Source organism: Xenopus laevis, chromosome 6L, assembly GCF_017654675.1.
Source record: "Xenopus laevis strain J_2021 chromosome 6L, Xenopus_laevis_v10.1, whole genome shotgun sequence".
NCBI lineage: Eukaryota > Metazoa > Chordata > Amphibia > Anura > Pipidae > Xenopus > Xenopus laevis.
The window spans coordinates 64,745,968-64,765,868 of NC_054381.1; the positions used below are offsets into that span (position 1 = coordinate 64,745,968).

General features: G+C 36.4%; 1 protein-coding gene across 1 annotated transcript in view; it reads right to left on the bottom strand.

Annotated features, from left to right (window-relative positions):
- itga9.L (integrin subunit alpha 9 L homeolog) overlaps positions 1-19,901 on the bottom strand; it is a 212,458-nt gene that overhangs the window by 172,604 nt on the left and 19,953 nt on the right. Inside the window, exons 2-3 of the mRNA XM_018267579.2 lie at positions 11,141-11,268; positions 7,890-7,996 (exon numbers count right to left, since the gene is read on the bottom strand). Coding sequence (XP_018123068.1) covers positions 7,890-7,996; positions 11,141-11,268 — 235 coding nt within the window. The remainder of the gene's footprint in view (positions 1-7,889; positions 7,997-11,140; positions 11,269-19,901) is intronic.

The following is a 19,901-nucleotide window of genomic DNA, read 5'->3' on the forward strand; positions in this document are numbered from 1 at the left end:
TTAGCACTTGTCTCAGTCCTATTTCTTGTCAATATGACACAGATTCCTAGTTTGTTTGAAAAGATCATCTACTGAGAAATATCAACATACACTAAATAGGCCTTTAGTCCACAAGAAGTAGTTTAACCATGGTATTGATATCAGTAAAAGGTAGTTCTACCAGAAAAATAATACAACACTTCCCATGGTTATGGCAAAAGGAAAGAAGGATTGTATTCCTTACTAGGAATATCTAGCCTTCGCTTAATAATATGCCGAAATATTATACACAGTTATCTAATGTTAAAAATGCCCCCCTCTATGGGGTATATTTATCAAAGAGTGAAGTTAGAGATCCCCACAGTCCTCTAGAGTGAAATTCCACCAGTCTCCATTCATTTCTATGGGATTTTTAAAAGAGTTTTTATCAATGGGTGAAAGTAAAAGTTCATCCTTTGATAAATACACCTTTCAAAATCCCATAGAAATAAATGGAGAGTGGCGAAATTTATTAGAGACTATGGCGATCTCTAACTTCACTCTTTGATAAATATACCCCTATATAAATATACCCCTATATGTCCTAAAGAAGGTTATACAATAGGGGAACAACCTGTAATGTAGCAGAAAAACAATGTCGACATTTTTTAGGGAAGTTTGAGCAGCACTGTCCAATTGGGAGTCAACAGGCCTAATGTGGGCTTTTTATGGCTCCCAGTCTGACCACTGTCTCTATAGGCTTCTTTTATGGATCATTATTTTAATATAATCTGGCCTTTAACCATTTAGTTTTTGTATAACACTCATGATGTAGAGCAGGGATGCCCAACCTTTTGAATCTATGAGCAACATTCAGAAGTAAAGGGAGTTGGGGAGCAACACTAACATGAATAATGTTCCTAAGGTGCCAAATAAGGGCTGTGATTGGCCATTTAGTATCCCTTATGTGGATTGTTAACCTACATTGCACCTGGTTTTTATACAACTAAAACTTGCCTCCAAGCCTAGAATTCAAAAATAATCACCTGCTTTTAGGCCACTGGGAGCATCAGCCAAGGGGTTGGAGAGCAACATGTTGCTCACGAGCTACTGGTTGGTGATCACTGCTGTAGAGTATTAATAGTGTAATTTTTAAAAATAACTATATATAATATGCTGTGACACTAAAACACCAGTCAGAATTTAGACAACAATATTTATGAACTTTAGATGATTTCAGATATATTTATACAAATGACCAATGAAATATGCTAAATGTGCTAACTGAATTTAATTTACCTCTGTGTCAGTAGGCCATCCAGTAGCTTATAGCTTGCATAGGAGTAAGGTAAATTCAAGCAATTAAGTGGTCAGTTCTACACAATGTAAAGTGTTAAATATGGCTGACTTAAAAAACCAGACGCAGTTACTTAGGAGGTCAACTCCATCTGGGTTTGCTGACCCCTGTTAGAAACTCATGTTTTCTTTGCAAGTGAATGCCAGAAAGCAGAAAAGGGGAGGGTGGAGGATGGTGGTTTTCAAAAAATTACATAGTCCTCTACTATAATTTACAATGGGAAAATTGAAGCTGTTTATATCATCTCTGTGGGAGAGCTACTGCAGGCAGTAGTGGTAATATAAATATACATTTTTATAAGGATCAGTACTACATCTATGTAGTGTGCAGGTACTGTATACTCAGGCACAATGATTCAATGATTATTCACTGAAAAAATACCAATGATAAAAGTACTGATTTTGTAACTGCAACATAGTACATGCCTTTTTATTACTCTTAACTATTCAGTGAGGTCAGTAATGAAGATGTGTAGCTTAGTTGTTTAATCGAAAATATTTTCATTATGTTTCAATATTTTTTTATTTTGCTGAAAAATTTCACTTTTTTAACGTGTAGCATTTTAAATAAACATGTTACAAAAAAGTTATTTTTCTTGACTTGACCTCTGGAACCTTGGTCCAGATGGCAAGCAAGAATGAATGTCAGCTGGCCATAAAGAACCAATGTTTACAAAGTTACATCCTGTGATGTGATATATTAGGACAGACCACATTTTAAGATTAGTATACAAAAATGCTCTTGTTCAGTGTCTCATCTGACCATTTTCTTGATGTTGACAATATTTTTTCATCTGTGCACTGTAGAGTGGTTTTTAACTGATACAACTATCCCCAGTTTGGCTGAGGGCAAATATCACACATATTGCTAAAGACCCATTGGCATTATTTCTTCCTGCCTCCTTGTCACCCACAGATCCATGACCTCAATCATCACCAGCTTCTTCATTTCACCCAGTCGACCACACTCATATACTCTCAGGCAAGTGTCTGTGGAGGTGCCTTCACACTTTTCTTTAATAAAAGATCCATTTGTGTTTCACTATGTCCAGACATTCAAAATGTCATTGCCCAAAGGACTCTGTGTGATACATCAGTATTTAACTTACTTGTAAAAAGTAATAATGATTATACTATATAAGAATTGTGTTTCTCAATGAGGCTGCACACCCATTTCCCTGCACTAGACCAGAAATGTTTGGATCACTTCATCCACATACTTCACATACTTTTTTATTTTAAAATCAACTTACTCATGTCAATGTTGGTCTATGAATCAAAAGTGTGTATTTATATTGGTGAAACTTTTATTTAAACAGCTTGTCTCCCTATGGTCTAACCCTGGGATATCCAACCTTTTCTTTCTTTTGCTACTCTTGATCTAGGACATTCTAATATTTCCTACAGGCTCAGGTACTTGGTGGATGCTGGGATATCGAACATTTAAGGCCTTTATAATTAATAACTAAAATAACCAAGCATTTCCGGGCAAAGTGCAGGGTTGCTTGTTACAACTTTCCACTGAATCTGTTATTATGTGCATAGGGGCAAAAATTGTGGAATGCACAGAAATATTATGTGCACTTTCATAAATTGTGTTATGTATATATGTGCCCATCTATCAGAAGAGATTTAGGTCAGGTACTACATACAGTCTGGATAGCCCAGTCAATGATTTTGCATGTTTTATTTTAGGCTGTGTGACCAAAATAACTTCAGAAACAGCATAGCTGCTTGGGAGAAGGGATTCCTTTAAAACTATAGTTAGACCTATAGTTAGGCCTGCGGTCCAGGCCCCCTCTGTACCCCAGGCCCGTGGAGAGCCTGATTCCCCTATAGTTAACACCAGTGATCTCAACTGACAACTGAAGGTTATTTCACGTATTATTCCCTCACAAGCAAGTAGTGGTTATCCCTGTTGGACAGCCCTAACAATTCTGCATCTGGGCTCCTGCTGTGGACTTTGAGCGTAACTGTTTATTTAAGTATGTGACCTCTGTTACTCTGAAAAGCTTTAGCTGCATTAGATGACAAAATCCAACCCATGCAAGCAAATAGTTTTGCTGCACATTCCCAGTAAAAAAAAATAAATGAGATAACAACTATCACATTTCAGCATGAATAGTAAGTAAAGCCTCAGCTACTGATTTAAAAGTTGTAGATACTTAAGTGCAGGCTGCAGTTCTGCTTCCAGTGGACAGAAGAACTATGCCTAACTCTCTTCATACACTTTGAGGTTCCTTCACCAAAAACCTGTGTCAATATTATTTATATTAAGCTGAGGGAAGAAGGTGGGTGTGGAAGGCATATAAAAACAAACCCTGTGCCAGGACTCAGGAACAGATTTCTCTTCCCACAATAGAGATTGGGCGCTCACCTCAGGTACATAAATCAATACAGGTAATTCCATAAAGAATAAACAGAAACAGTAAATGGGGCTCACCACTACTATTCAAATACAAATCACACACTTTATTCCATCGACTAATAAAAACATATAGACAAGAGATAAAATGTAAACATGACTGCAAAATTGATACCGTGGAACCTTTACATATTTAGTTGTACCCAGGCACGACAAAAACTCTGGTCCGAGAACAGCACCAAGGTTTCCTTCCACTGTTTGTTAAAATCAATAATTATACACATTAGCAGAATAATGAAGGTACAAATAGTTGGTATTCTATGAACCCCCCCAGGAGTCAAACACAGTTCCCCATATAACAAGTCCCACCAGAGCACCACCCTCTACATAGTAAAATAATGCAAATTAAACTCTCATTTTCCAAGCACAGTCAGACCCCTAAGTGGGAGGTGTATATCAACCCTATGTATTTATGTATGTATTTACATACTTCATTTATAACGCAATACTAGGATACACAGAGCTGTACAAATGTACAGTATAGAAATGTAAACACAGAGAAGACAAACATTATTATAAATAAGGATAAATAGGCAGAGGTAATGTGTCACGTTGTAAGAGGAAGGAGGTCTACATTCTAATCTATAACTTAATAATACATTGAAATGATTAAACTACATAGTAGTTCAAATTCTAAATGCTGCTGCTGGGGGTGAGACAAACCAATCAGTAAATCTTTAAAGCATGTCTGCCCAGACTTTTACCACTGTGAGGACTAGTAAAGATGATGCATCAGGGTCTACACCTGTCAGTGTCAGAGTGGGAACCCTATTCATTGAACTCATGTTGAACATAGTGAGAACTGCATCACTCTGGGTTACTTAACATATTGGTACCCATCACGTGAATTCACCTTTCACTGTACTTGAATTTGAAGGTGAACTGCCTCTAAGAAAAAGCCGCAACCTCATATGTAATTAAAGGCACTACATTTGCCCATATGCAGTAAATCATAGCAAGCAATTATATATTTTAAACAGGCGACAAGTAAATGCTACTTGCTGAATGTTTGCTATGGGTTACTACCTGAGCAACTGTGTGCTTTTTATTATATAAACTCATAAAGCAATGACACCAACATCATTTTAAAGGGACACAATGGCCTCACAAAGCTCCAAAATAAAATTCTAGATCTAAATTTGTTTGAAGCAGAGTTTTTTCTTTTCTTTTTTTTAAACAAAGGACAAAAGTATCCCTATTGGACTGAGTTTATAACCATTAACTGATGTCTACTGAATGAGTGTGGGTGAACCCTCTGATCTGTAGCTTGTGAAAACAAGTCTCTAGCTCACATAAAAGCACAAGTTTGAGCTGACTGCTGCAGGATTAGCTCTAAACTCCACAGAAGCTTTTAAACAATGCAACCTCTGTAAATTGCCTACAATCCTAAAAGAAACATTCAAAGGCCAAGCTATAATTTTATGTGCATGTTAGTTGGTTATATAACAGACTGGCACATAAAAATAGTCATATTTGTATTTCATAATAATATTTGTTCTGGTTAAACGATCATAAGGAATTAACCAATACACATTACTTAAGGCAACCAAAACAGCCAGAGCACACATATATATATATATATATATATATATAGATATATATATATGTATATATATATATATATATATATATATATATATAGGGACTAAGAAGAAAATCATTGTAGGTGAGGTTTTCCAACCAAAACCAACAAAACAATTCCTGTTATATTTAAAGAAACAGTAATACCATTCCCGCTAAAGCATATAACCTAATATACTTATTAAATATATAATATAAATATTCCTGATGTACCCAAACCAGGAAAAGATCAATCTAAAGCAACAAAACATCTACACAATCCTGACATTCATGTGGGAAACATGACCCTGCTTAAAATGCTGCAACAGTCACATTTGAATAGCTCTTTCTCAGTGTGCATTAATACATGATCTTTAACCAACATAATAATACTTATTCATTAAAAGAAAGCAGGCTAAAGGATATTCCCTGGCATCGATGCGCACATTACTACAAAGAACCCTCTTATTACCATCTGTTAATATCATCAAAGGCTCTCAGGGGCCTCAAGGCACAATATTATCTTCTGAATTATAAGCAACAACTATCGACTAATAATACTTTACACTGGGCAGTAAATATAGAAGACTATACATTGTTCAGAGGGACAGGGGAAATACAAGAGGAAGAGAGGTGTGTATGTTTGTTAAGCAGAATTTAAAGCTCAATATAAAGTAAGAAGTAATGGTGGAGAATGTGGAGGCTGAAGCCTTATGGGCAAATATTTCACAGATTGTAAGTTGGAGCTTGATTCTAGTTTGGACCCTTTCTGCAAAAAAAATCGGCATGGTTTCCGCATGTGCTCCCACACACTGCAAATATATACAGGTATTGGCTCCTATGAAATGTAACCATAATGTAACGCTACTGTGTGTGTAAATGTCACAGGGACCTTAGATTGTAAACTCCACTAGGGGTAGGAACTGATGTGAAGTTTGTATCTCTGTAAATGCTGTGTAATATGTATTGATGCTATATAGATAATAACAGTATTAAAGGAAAACTATACCCCCAAAATGAATACTTGAGCAACAGATAGTTTATATCAAATGATGTGGCATATTAAAGAATCTTACCAAACTGGTATATATTTAAGTAAATATTGCCCTTTTACATATCTTGCCTTGAACCACCTTTTCGAGATGGTCTGTGTGCTGCCTCAGAGATCATCTGATCAGAAATACTACAACTCAACTGTAACAGGAAGAATCATGGAAGCAAAAGACAGAACTCTGTCTGTTAATTGGCTCATGTGACCTAACAATTATAGTTTGTTTAGTATGTTTGTGTGCACCGTGAATCGTACGATCTCAGGGGGCTGTCCTTATTTTTTAAAATTGCAATTTTCTATTTATGATTACCCAAAGGAACATACCATTAAAAAATATATTATTATGAAAATGGTTTATTTACATGAAGTTTTACATATGAGCTGTTTCATGCAATATATTTTCATAGAGACCTACATTATTTGAGGGGTATCGTTTTCCCTTTAATAATTATGGTTAACATAGTTAAGTTGGGTTGAAAAAACTCCATCAATTTAAATGGCTCCAAATGAACCCAGTGCACACATATATTCATACTTATACAAGCATATCTATACTATCACATATAAACTATATATACCAATATCTATATTAATTGATTTTAGTATCACATTAACTATAGATTTAGTATAATATCCTATGATATTATACTTGTCCATACATTATCCAAAACACTCTTAAAGGTATTAATAAAATCTGCCATCACAACATCATCTGGCAGGTCATTCCACAACTTTGCTGTGAAGAACCACCTACGCTCCTTCGAATGAAAGTTCTGTTCCTCTAGTTTAAAGCGGTGGCCTCTGGTGCATTGATTGTTTTTATGGGAAAAACGATATCTATCTATATAACTAACTATAATGTGCTATAATGTACTTGTAAAGAGTAATGATGTCCCCTCGCAAGCACCTTTTCTCCAGAGAAAACAACCCCAACCCTCATAGTTTAAATCTTCCATCCCTATAACCAGTTTAGTTGCACAGTTTAGAGCTGTCCAGCTCATTTACATCCTTTTTAAAGGACGGGAGCCCAAAACTGAAGTACATACTCCAGATGAGGCCTTACTAGGGACCTATAAAAAGGCATAATTATGTTTTCATCCATTGAGTTAATGCCCTTTTTTATGCAAGACAGAACTTTATTTGCTGTAGTAGCCACAGAATAACACTAACAGCAATGAGACAACCTGTTATCTGCAAAAATCCCCAGATCCTTCTCAATTAAGGATGGTACTATGAAAGAGATGTGATATATGGAGGGTAATGTAAGAAAATGAAAATGCTTGCTCATGTATAGTTATCTATAGCAACAAACCAGTTCCATGCTGGAAAATAAATGATATCCATGTGATTAGTTAAGACCTGAAGATCCGTAGAAACACATTTCCACTGGAAATTTCTGGATTCAGTTAATTTCTTTTTGTAGCTGTTACCTTGACCATAAGGTGCTTAAAATGTTTTTTGTGAAACACCATGTCACCAATACAAGTTTAACTCACTGTGTTAATGTATTAATGATCTGCATGGGAAGTTTGTTCTTACCAGTACACTGCCATTAGCCTTCGGCTGTCTAGCCAGAGTCACTCCCATCCATTCATCTTCTCTATCTCCTCTGCACGTCTTTCCGCAGCGAGTCCCCCGACTGTTTCCTGAGTGAGATGAATGAAGAAATCAGTGTCCTGCCTGATGGTACAGCTTTGTAGGCTAACCAAGAGAAGAGACTCTTCAGGTTAAGAGAAAAACAAAATATGTTGCCATAACATCTGATGTAGTCAACTAGCTTCCAGATATAAAAAGCCAGTTCACCAAAGCTTTTAATGGTTTTTAAAGAGCTGTATATAATTATAATTTTAGTCACCAACCAGTAATAACCAACCAATGTAACAAGTGACAGTGTACTAAATGCGGTGCTGCTCTGTGTATTAGCATTGTCTTTTCTTGGGAATACATTCTATTTATTCTATGACAGAAAGTAACATTTCCATTACATATTTAGCTTTCTGAAGCAGGTTTCCTCCAACAAAAATGAAATCACTTGTTGCTGACAAGATTATTAGTGCAAACTGATGAAAAGCAGCTGTAGGGCTAGTGCTGACTGATTGATGCACTTTGCAGCAGTCATAACACTTTGCATATATACAATTTATACAGTGGTAAGTGTGGTTTAGGGATTAAGTCACTTTGAGAGAGTAATGTCACCAAAATATGTCCTTAACTCTCCTGCCCCCACTAAGGGCTCATGTATTATAAGATATATATATATATATATATATATATATATATATATATATATATATATATATATATATATATATATATATATATATATATATATATACCTGTTTTAATGTAACTAAATAAAATTATATTTTTAAGTAAACCCCAGTGTGCACTCATGCTTCTCGGACTTATATGCATACATGTTTATGTGAGTAGCACCTGGGTGGCTTTTTTGATTCCAGTGGAGTGCTGATCACAAAGGATTTATATATATATATATATATATATATATATATATATATATATATATATATATATATATATATATATATATATATATATATACATACAGTACATATACACAAAATAATTGTAATAATAAATATACACAAAAGATATATATATTCTGTACATTTACACAAAATAATTGTAATAATTGTAATAATAAATATACAGAAAAGTTTAAATAGTGTTGTGCTTGGCCACAAAACCTTTGCTCAAATGCATGTGGTGCTTGACCTGGGATGTTTCCAATTATGATTCCTTTTTGTTAAATGTCACAAAGGTCAGCTTTTAGAATCAACAGGGGCTTGTTGACACATTCTCTCAGATTTCAACCATCAGCCTTGCTCATCTGTAGCGTTTGAAATCACACAGCCTATTATTTAAGTAAGCATGACATGAGCAGAATAATAATTCTTAAAGCATCCTCTTATCTATATTCAATAGATGGGACACATTACAGGCAACAGCCTATAAGCATGCACTAGAGAACAGAAGATAAATGCATCTGTCTAAAGGGATTTGAGTCTAAACAATAAATCAATTAGTTAGACTCCAAACTAAACAATAAATCAATGTGTAAATGAGGAAGGAAGCATTCTTGGGCAATCATACTAAGTTTTGGACAAAGCTATTCTCCTGCTTGGCACTGTGAAGGTAGACATTCTGTCACTATGCAAGAGACAATTTTGCAACTTAATATCACCCTAAGGCTAGTGGCCTATTCCAAATAAAGGCACATAAGCTACTTGCATCCTATACTACTGACTGATGCCATATCCTGTATGCAATCTAGCAAATGTACAAAAGATGTGACATGATTCTGATTTAAAGTCATCTGCCTGTTTTTCGTTCTTGGCTGCTGACACCACACATGTGGTACATCTACCTCTTTGGTGGTCATCATAATTATTGCAAAAAATGGAAAATTGTGCTTATCACTAAATGTTAAACCATTAGGAAGGGGTGCAATGAAGCTGTGACCACAAAATTCACACAGACAAAGACAAGAGTTCCTTTTACACTCAAGGCATTATCCATATATTAAAGACACTGAGACATTTTTGTGTATTAAGCTAACCAGTACTACAAATTGTCCTCCCCTTTAAACAAAACAGGGATGGTCCATATTTTGCAATACATTCAAGCTGGCCAACCACATCAAAGACATCCTTGGTCTGGTCAGTCCTACACTCACTTTCATCTGATTCTTTAACAATTCTACTATCCTAATTATTGCCCTTTCAACAACGAGTGGTGAGGAGCTGAGCTCTGCCCATAAAATGCTGAAGTTGCGGACAAGCAGACCTGGGCATTTTGACTGCAGTTTATTGCAACAGTATAAGTTAAAAAGACCCCTGTGCCATAGACCTACACTATAATGAACATGTCTAATATTCTTCAAAAGTATTTATTTCAATATCTCCTGCCTACTGCAGTTATGTAACAAAAGATGTCATTCTGAAAGCCCCTGAGCACAAATGCAAGAGTGCACCCCTTTGTACTCATTCTAAGAAATCTTTTTATTTTTGGAGTGTAGAGGCCTGTGGCTATTTAAACTTTGCACACTGTGTGGGGCATTGTGAATGTGCCCTTCTAAGTTTGCCCAAGTGCAGTGACCCATTGCAACCAATCAAGTAGCTTTCACTGGTCAGCTGTTCAATAGCAAGCATCTTATTGGTTGCTATTTATTACTTCACAAGGCAAACATATTACTTACAGTATGAAGGAAATTCTTCTACCCACTGAATGTGTGCATGCAACAGAGGGGCCATACAATAGTCAATTCTGAATTATCCAACACAGGCTAAAATCCAGGACTTCATGTGTTTTCCATCCAAGTTTAATCACAACTTTACCTTCTGCGTGAATTCATTATTTTCCTTTACATAGAGCCAACATATTCTGCAGCACTTTACTATCACTTTACAACTAGCAGCCCTGGTGTTTCACCCTAGTTATATACTATATGTATATATATATATATATATATATATATTGCTAAGACTTGTCCCTAGCCACAGCTATTAACTGAAAAATGTTTTCTCAACCTCTCCAAACTGTCCATCTTACACATAGCAGACTCATTGTCACTGGCTGAATCCAAGATACATGGATTTTTCACCTACACCATATAATCGTATTAAGTGCAACCCTTTATCATGTAATTTCTATATATTGATCTACTGATCAATCTATACTGTATATAGCCTTTAGAGAAGCATACAAGGATGAAAAATGTTTAGACACTACAGCTTTTGTCAAAAAGGTTCATCTTCTGGGCCACTCACCTCGTCCCATATCCAGTTCAGTGCAGCTTTTGTTAGGATTGCTGTGAACTCGGCATTTGAAAACAGCTCCTGGGGTTTTGATAGAAGAACTATACCTTGAGTCAGCCTTTGGTGCACCAACTAATACCCTAAAAAAAAAAAAAAAAACAACAAGTGACAAATGTGTTTATGTTAACGCACAATGTGAGAACTCAGTTGGAAATTCAGGCTTTTAAAATATTTTTTTAATTATTTTATTAAACATACATAGATTAAAAGTGCTGCTGTCATACGCATATTTAAAATTATAAAATTAATTAACTAGGGTTATCTATGCCTTGCTATACTGCCATTTTGCAATCAGTCTTGTTTTGGACTGCCATTAATTAGGCAATGGTTTTCAGATAGATAGTAGTCTTTGTTTGTAGGCGGCTCAAATTAAGTGATAGTTTTATGTTAAATGATAATGTCCCTGTAAACAGACCATACGTTGCTTCTAATATTTTAAAGGTGTATATAATTATCAGAACTTGATTTATTAGTTTACAGATGAATTCAAAGTTAGACAGGTATTGGATCCATTATCCAGAAACCCATTGTCCAGAAAGCTCAGAATTATAGAAGTATGTTTATAAACAAGCTTTCATGTTTGTCTTAGCACTTTCCCAAGGAAACATCACTGATATAATATGATGATTGTATTGATGCCATGTGATATTTATAGTACTCACACACAAGCCTGACTGTAGTTAGGGTAATAGATAACAATGAACTGTATTGAGGCAAATCTTGTTATTACCCCTGGCTCAGAATGGCTAATCTCAACAGTCTGTGACCTTTAACATACTGAAAGCTTCTCCCTTTTGCTTCCTTTCATAACCAAGAGAATCCAATCTGCAGTCTTATTTATATACTAACATTAAGGGGCCGATTCACAAAGGGTCGAATATCGAGGGTTAATTAACCCTTGATATTCGACTGGGAATTAAAATCCTTCGACTTCGAATATCGAAGTCGAAGGATTTTAGCTAAAATAGTGCGATCGAAAGATCGAAGGATTATTCCTTCGATCGAACAATAAAATCCTTCGAAACAAACGATTCGAAGGATTTTAATCCAATGATCGAAGGATTATCCTTTGATCAAAAAAACGTAGGAAAGCCTATGGGGACCTTCCTCATAGGCTAACATTGAGTTCGGTAGCTTTTAGATGGCGAACTAGGGGTTCAAAGTTTTTTCTTAAAGAGACAGTACTTCGACTATCGAATGGTCGAATGATTTTTAGTTCGAATAGTTCGATTCTAAGTCGTAGTCGTAGGCGAAGGTCGTAGTAGCCCATTCGATGGTCGAAGTAGCCCAAAAAACACTTCGAAATTCGAAGTTTTTTTACTTTGAATCCTTCACTCGAAGTTAGTGAATCGGCCCCTAAACTAACTGCAAAATGCCAGCAGTGCTTTATCAACTTTTCTCTGAAATTAAGGGGCACATTTATCAAGGGTCGAATTTCAAAGTTAAAAAACTTCGAAATTCGACCATCGAATAGGCCAAATTCGATAGTCGAACTTTTCTTTTTTGAATTTTTTTGGCCATTTTTGGTCGAATTGAAATCATTCGATCGATCATAGAAACTATCGATTCGAACTAATTAATCGATCAATCAAACAATTTTCCAAAAAATACTTCGACTTTTTCAAATTTAGCCAAATTTTGGCTGTAGGTTCTAGGAGGTCCCCATAGGCTAAGAAAGCAATTTGGCAGGTTTAAGTTGGCGAAGTGTCGAAGTCAAACTTTTTTAAAGAGACAATACTTCGATTTTCGAATAGTCGAATATTCAAAGTATTTTCAATTAGAATCGAAGTCGAAGTACCCAAAAATTACTTCAAAATTCGAAGTTTTTGAATTCGAAAATTCACTTCGACCCTTAGTGTGCCCCTAAGTGTTCAAATGCTTTAAATTGTTTCATTTAGACAAAAGGTGCCAAAATACAGCTGAACTGGCAACAAAGAATTTTTGTTTATAAAACTTTTTTTTCCTTAGAATATTTTTTTGTAATAAAAGTCGGTAACGGAAAAACTATTCGCAATGCGACACCTTCAAGCACTTCTTAAGAGTGTGCAATTAAAATTTGCAATGCGCAATTAAAATTCGCAATACAATAACAGTTTAAGGAACAATATTACATAGCGAGATGTGTAATTTTATTCTTATTGGTGCAAATTGTTTTGCTCTTTGAGACTTTTATTACATTCCCCCGTAATAGACAAGCCATGGTCTATTATTATCATATTGAACATATTGAAACTGAAACATGTCCTGCAGACTTTAAGGGGGTTATTTATCAAGGTCCGAATTTATCTCAATATCGGCTGCTACAAACTCCGATCTAAGCCGCTCGGTTTTTAATGGTTATTTATTACATTTTCCCGAAAATTACCTTTGCAGGAAAAGCTCAGATTTTCAAAATTTTTTCTTGAATTTTCCCCGAAAACATAGTGAAATGAATTTTCACCTGAAAACATAGTGAAATTGCCCGAAACCCCAGACACAACCAAAAATCAATGGGACTGTTCCCATCGACTTTTATGCAACCTCGACAGGTTTCAGATGCCGTGTTCTTATATTCTGGCTTTTTAGCCCTCAGGGTTTAATAAATTCTGAAAAATTTGTGATTTTTTTAAAAGCCTATTAATATATATATAACACCAAAAATCACGAATTTTTCGGATTTTCGGGTATTCTGAGTTTAGTAAATAACCCCCTATTAGTTACTAGGGGCAATATGTTGTGCATATATTCTTATTACCTATATGGTTATTATCTTAAATGAGAAGCTCAATAACACTGTCTGCAGTTTCCTAAGAAACTCATGTGAATGTTATGTTACTAAAGGATATTCATTTTAGACTGCATGCTTGCTATGCATGCATTGAATTCTTGAAGACACTTAAAAACCCCAGGAGGATGACGTAAAGTGACAGCATGGAAATACAAGTGAATGGAGGGCACACCTTATTGTAATTATATAGGAACAAATAAGCAATTAGAGGTGCAATAAGAACCATAAGTCACCCCTACCGGGCAACTGGATATAACATACACAGAAAATCAGGTCTGCACACTCAAAAAAACATTTTTGACTCAGGTGGTAAAATTTGAAATATGCTTTACTAGTAAAAGAACAACATAGCAGCAGCTTAAGTTTCACAGAAAACAAAAAACATTACACATGATAATGATATACATACCACCCTCAAGTACAGAAAAAGGCAGACAAGAAATTACAAGTAGCGGATACACCTGCCAAGATGAGAATAACCCCAACGTTTCGGCAAAATAGCCTTTGTCAAGGGGATTCTGATGTGTAACGGAATTAGCCATGAAATAAATACCCTCTTCCATTACGCGTCCATCCCTGATTTTCGCGCGCTACCCGAACTTCCGGATCTGTGACGTCACATCCGCCTACGTCACTTCCGCCGATAGTACGTTCAGCGTAGTGACGCGGCTCCCTAAGCCACCAATGTTTCGGGTAAAAAATCACGTGAGAATTGAAGGTGAAACGCATAGGTGCTTTGAGTCTGCGCAGTAAAAGGTATGTCTCAACGATCGCGCCTAACTGGTCATGGACAAACTTGCGGGACCAGTTAGTCCATGCCCTGAGTGATCCTCCTAAAAAACAAGGTACTTGGCTGAGTGGGACCAAGGGTATGTTTAAGGGGCAGATTCACTAAGGGTCGAATTTCGAAGTTAAAAATACTTCGAAATTCGACCCTCGATTTGAAATCCTTCGACTTCGAATATCGAAGTCGAAGGATTTAGCGCTAATCCTGCGATCGATCGATCGAAGGATTTTTCGTTCGAATCGAACGATTCGAACGATTTTAATTCAACGATCGAAGGAAAATCCTTCGATCAAAAAAAGATTAGCAAACCTATGGGGACCTTCCCCATAGGCTAACATTGACTTCGGTAGGTTTTACCTGCCGAAGTAGGGGGTCGAAGTTTTTTTTAAAGGGCAAGTACTTCGACTATCGAATGGTCGAATAGTCGAACGATTTTTCGTTCGATTCGTTCGATTTCGTTCGAATTCGAACGAATTTAACCAATTCGATGGTCGAAGTACCAAAAAAATACTTCGAAATTCGAAGTATTTTTCATTCGAATCCTTCACTCGAGCTTAGTGAATCTGCCCCTAAGTGTGGGAGGTGTGTTAACTGCAATTTTGTAGTCCGTACAGATAAATTCTATCATCCAATGAGTGGTAAAAGCTATGAGATGAGGGACTATATAAATTGTCAGTCGGACCATGTCATATATATGGTGAAATGTCCATGTGGTAAGATCTATGTGGGAGAGACAACTAGATCCCTGACCGTGAGAATTGGGGAACATCGGAGTGATGTGAGACTTGGTAAAAACTCGTCCCCGATAGCCAGACATTTTTTGCAGGCACAACATCAAGTGAATCAACTGCGATTCATGGGAATAGAACAGGTTAAGAGACCCACTCGGGGTGGGAACAGGGAACTACTCCTCAAACAGAGGGAATTGAAATGGATATATAAATTGAATAGCCTCTCTCCTTATGGCCTCAATGAAGATAGGGAACTGTCCTTGTTCTTTTGACTATGATTGGTTGGAGATTAATTGTCTATGACCTCAGCCTGTGTGTAAAATGAGTTTTATTTTGTGTTCTGATGTTTGTGTAATATATTGTATGTGTGTGAGATTTTAATTAATTTTTATGAATACCGTTATTCTTTCAGATTTTATAGGACAATGGTGATGGATCTGAATCAGTGTTGTTTAACCCCGTATTTGAGTGACATAATCGTTTTTTAAATGGGTATGATTATCTTCACCTTAACCTTTGTATATTGATGAAGAGGTACCACGACGATGTCTTACCTATAATGGATTTGATGAAGATGTATCACGTTGGTGATTAACTTCCACTGGACACTTTATTTTGATGAATTGTAATATTTTTATAATCTTTTTATGTGGTACTATGCACTTTTCACTTCTTATATATATTATTCTATTATATGAATTTATTAGCACTGTCACTTTAATATTCTTATTCCGTTTTTTTATTGGTGCAATATGGCCAATGAAATGCCACGATATTTATTATAATATATTATACTGTTTTAAATACTTCAGGTGTTAGATCATTGATTGCTATGTCACGTTTAACATATTTGTTCTCTGTATGGGGTTATTATTAGTATTTTTTCACAATAAGGGGCTTTTTGGCTGGTCTCCCATGTCCTGTGAATGTGCTGGGGTTGCTAGGATACGGCGCGATCGTTGAGACATACCTTTTACTGCGCAGACTCAAAGCACCTATGCGTTTCACCTTCAATTCTCGCGTGATTTTTTACCCGAAACATTGGTGGCTTAGGGAGCCGCGTCACTACGCTGAACGTACTATCGGCGGAAGTGACGTAGGCGGATGTGACGTCACAGATCCGGAAGTTCGGGTAGCGCGCGAAAATCAGGGATGGACGCGTAATGGAAGAGGGTATTTATTTCATGGCTAATTCCGTTACACATCAGAATCCCCTTGACAAAGGCTATTTTGCCGAAACGTTGGGGTTATTCTCATCTTGGCAGGTGTATCCGCTACTTGTAATTTCTTGTCTGCCTTTTTCTGTACTTGAGGGTGGTATGTATATCATTATCATGTGTAATGTTTTTTGTTTTCTGTGAAACTTAAGCTGCTGCTATGTTGTTCTTTTACTAGTAAAGCATATTTCAAATTTTACCACCTGAGTCAAAAATGTTTTTTTGAGTGTGCAGACCTGATTTTCTGTGTATGTAAAGTGACAGCATGCCAGGAGAGGGTCAAATTGGGTCAAGCCCAACAAAAATGGTGGAGTTGACAGCTATGGATTTAAAGTCTCTCTCCTTTCTATAGTGGGTGGCAGTGGCATTTCTTCAGAGGCCCATTCATAATTTTTATTCTATGCCCCCTGCACGTCTGTGAAGTGCAACAATTTTTTTGTGGGATAACCCACAATTTTGTATGTGACACTGCTCACCAGGAGGCAGACCTGTGCCCCACCACTAAGGTGGGCGCTGCTTTCTGCTGTGTGGTGCACTGTAATGATGTACAGGTCAGCACAGGACCCACGGTTCAGAGTTCATGTCCTTTTTCTACATAAACCCAGTTGAATAAGCTTATGTCAAAAGGGTGGGGCATATTTTTAATTACTGTGCCTCAGCAAAACAAATTGCAAAAGTGTAATCGGGATAGTATCCAAGAATAAAATGCCAGAGAATGAAGATAAGGCTAAGGATGCAAGCACTTTACAAAGTTATTAATATAAAGAACAGTACATAACAACCATAAGAAACATTGATTACTTAAAAATAAATTTGATGACTGAGGTCAACTAAGCAAAAAGTATTACTATAACATATTCTTCTCAGTAAACAGCATAGCTGTTTGTTTAAGATCAATAATGGAATGAACATTTTAAAAATCTGTTAGCCTTTACTCAGCATCAGCAATTCATCTGCTATTTTCTCTTACAAGCTTCTTCAACTGTCTTTTAATATTCTTCCTTCCACCAAAACCACAATATCAGTTAAGGAGTTCTGCTTAACAGTACAATTTTTAACCTTTGCCATTATACTGTATCGTCAGGATCGCTAGTATTACCCACACTTTTTCTATATGACAACAATCTGTATATCGGAAACTGCTTGTGCAAACCTCATTTCACTTACAGGATAAACCCAGGTATGGAACCTGTTATCCAGAATGCTTGGGACCTGGGGGTTTCCGGATAAAAGGTCCAATAGTTTTGTTTTGTTTCCAATAAGGATTAATGCTATCTTAGTTGGATCAATTATAAGGGACTGTTTTATTATTACAAAGAAAAAAAATGTGACTATTTGAGTATAATGGAGTATGGGAGATGACCTTCCTGTAATTCAGAGCTTTCTGGATAACTAGTTTCTGGATAACAGAACCTATACCTGTATTGCTAAGCTGTGCCTGATCACGTTTCAATTGCAAAGAACTTTAAAAAAAGCAAATCCGATTTTAAATTGGCTCTATACATCAATGTGCATTGTGAGATGAGTAACATAACTGAGTGATGTTATAACATAAAATGTACTTTGCAGGTTGCTTCTAAAGTTGATATTGCCAAGTACAGTAAATATTTTGGAAGTCCTCCTACACCTACTGAATTCCACCAATTGAAAAGCTTGGCAATGTTACTGGTCTGCAATTCAAAAAAAGAAGACACAACTACATTTAACTGAAATTTAAAAGACTGCTTCAAACAAATATATAAATAAAAGAAACCTGTAATCTCTGAGACCAAAAGGGTTAACATGGTTGAGGGCTGATATAGTACTGTATTTAAAAAGATGAACAAAAATAGCTGCAGAAAATATAAGAAGATTTTTTTTTAGCACCAACTATGTTTTGCAATCATAAATGTACATGTTGGCAACTTGCTGGGAAATGCCAAGTCTAAATTAACATTAACATGTAATATATAGGTGGGACCACTAAATAATTGATGTAAAATAAAGGAAAACTATAAATCAGGGAATGTAAAATTGGGTTTTCTCTGTTTATATTATTGACAGAGTAAGTATACAAACACAGTTCCACTATTTGATATAATTAGGCGCTTAATCGGACACAACATAGTAAAGCCTCAGGCCCCCCATTTGATTGAGTATAAGTAGGACATTAAATTGCTTTAAATTGGTTTTGATTTTCTTTTTTAGAAAGAGTTACCAAAATACAGCTGAACTGGAATTATCGGATTCATTAAACCATGTCAATGGCTAACATGCTGCCAAACATTGATGGTATAATAAACCAACCCAGCTTTGTACTTTTAAGGGCAGCCCCAGAAACTTTTTGCATACGTGTTGCTCTCCAACTTTTTTTTACATTTGAATATGGCTCATGTGTAAAAAAAAAAAGGTTGGGGACCCCTGTTTTAGGGTAATGGCAGACCACCATGTGATTTCAATAACTGCCAGTGGAGAAGCATTTTCAGTAGCAAAATTTCTCAGGGGGCGACAAATCTCCCCGTCAGCCATTACCCTAACAATAGAGTCTGATATGACTGCAATATAGCATATTCATGTTCTTCGGGGCCATTTACTTAACCAAAGGCAGTGTGAAAAATGCACAAAAACAGCTGCAGTCAACATTTTCCACCTTGCTTTCTGATGTTACCAAATTGGTGCATTTGCCTCCACATATAAAACACTGTCTGCTATTGGTAGCACTGTTTTTGTGAAGAGGGGATGGGTTAGGCACATAGGTGTCCCCTCTACCTTAATTCACGCAAGTTAGGGAGTCGGTTCCAATGAGGATACACCTGGCAAGAGGTGCAGACACTGAAGGCAGCATGCAAAAAATGGCCACAACCAGAGTTACAACCTTTCTGAATATTTTTTACCAGCCAGGTTGGCAGCCCTAGGGGCAAGCCACATAGTAGGGATGCACTGAATCCAGGATTCAGTTCGGGATTCTGCCTTTTACAGGGAGATTCAAATTCAGCCAAATCCAAGTGTCTGTCCAAACTGAATCCGAAAAATTACACGACTTTTTATCACACAAATAGAGTAGTTGCAATTTTTTCCCCTGCACAGTTTTTGTTAACTCTTCCTTGCACTAATTTGCATAAGGAAATAAGGGGTTGGATTCAGGCCACAAGATACAGGGTTCTGCCAAATCCCAAAATAGTGGATTCTGTGCATCACTATCATGTAGGCAGAAGCTGAACTGGTCTCTTCC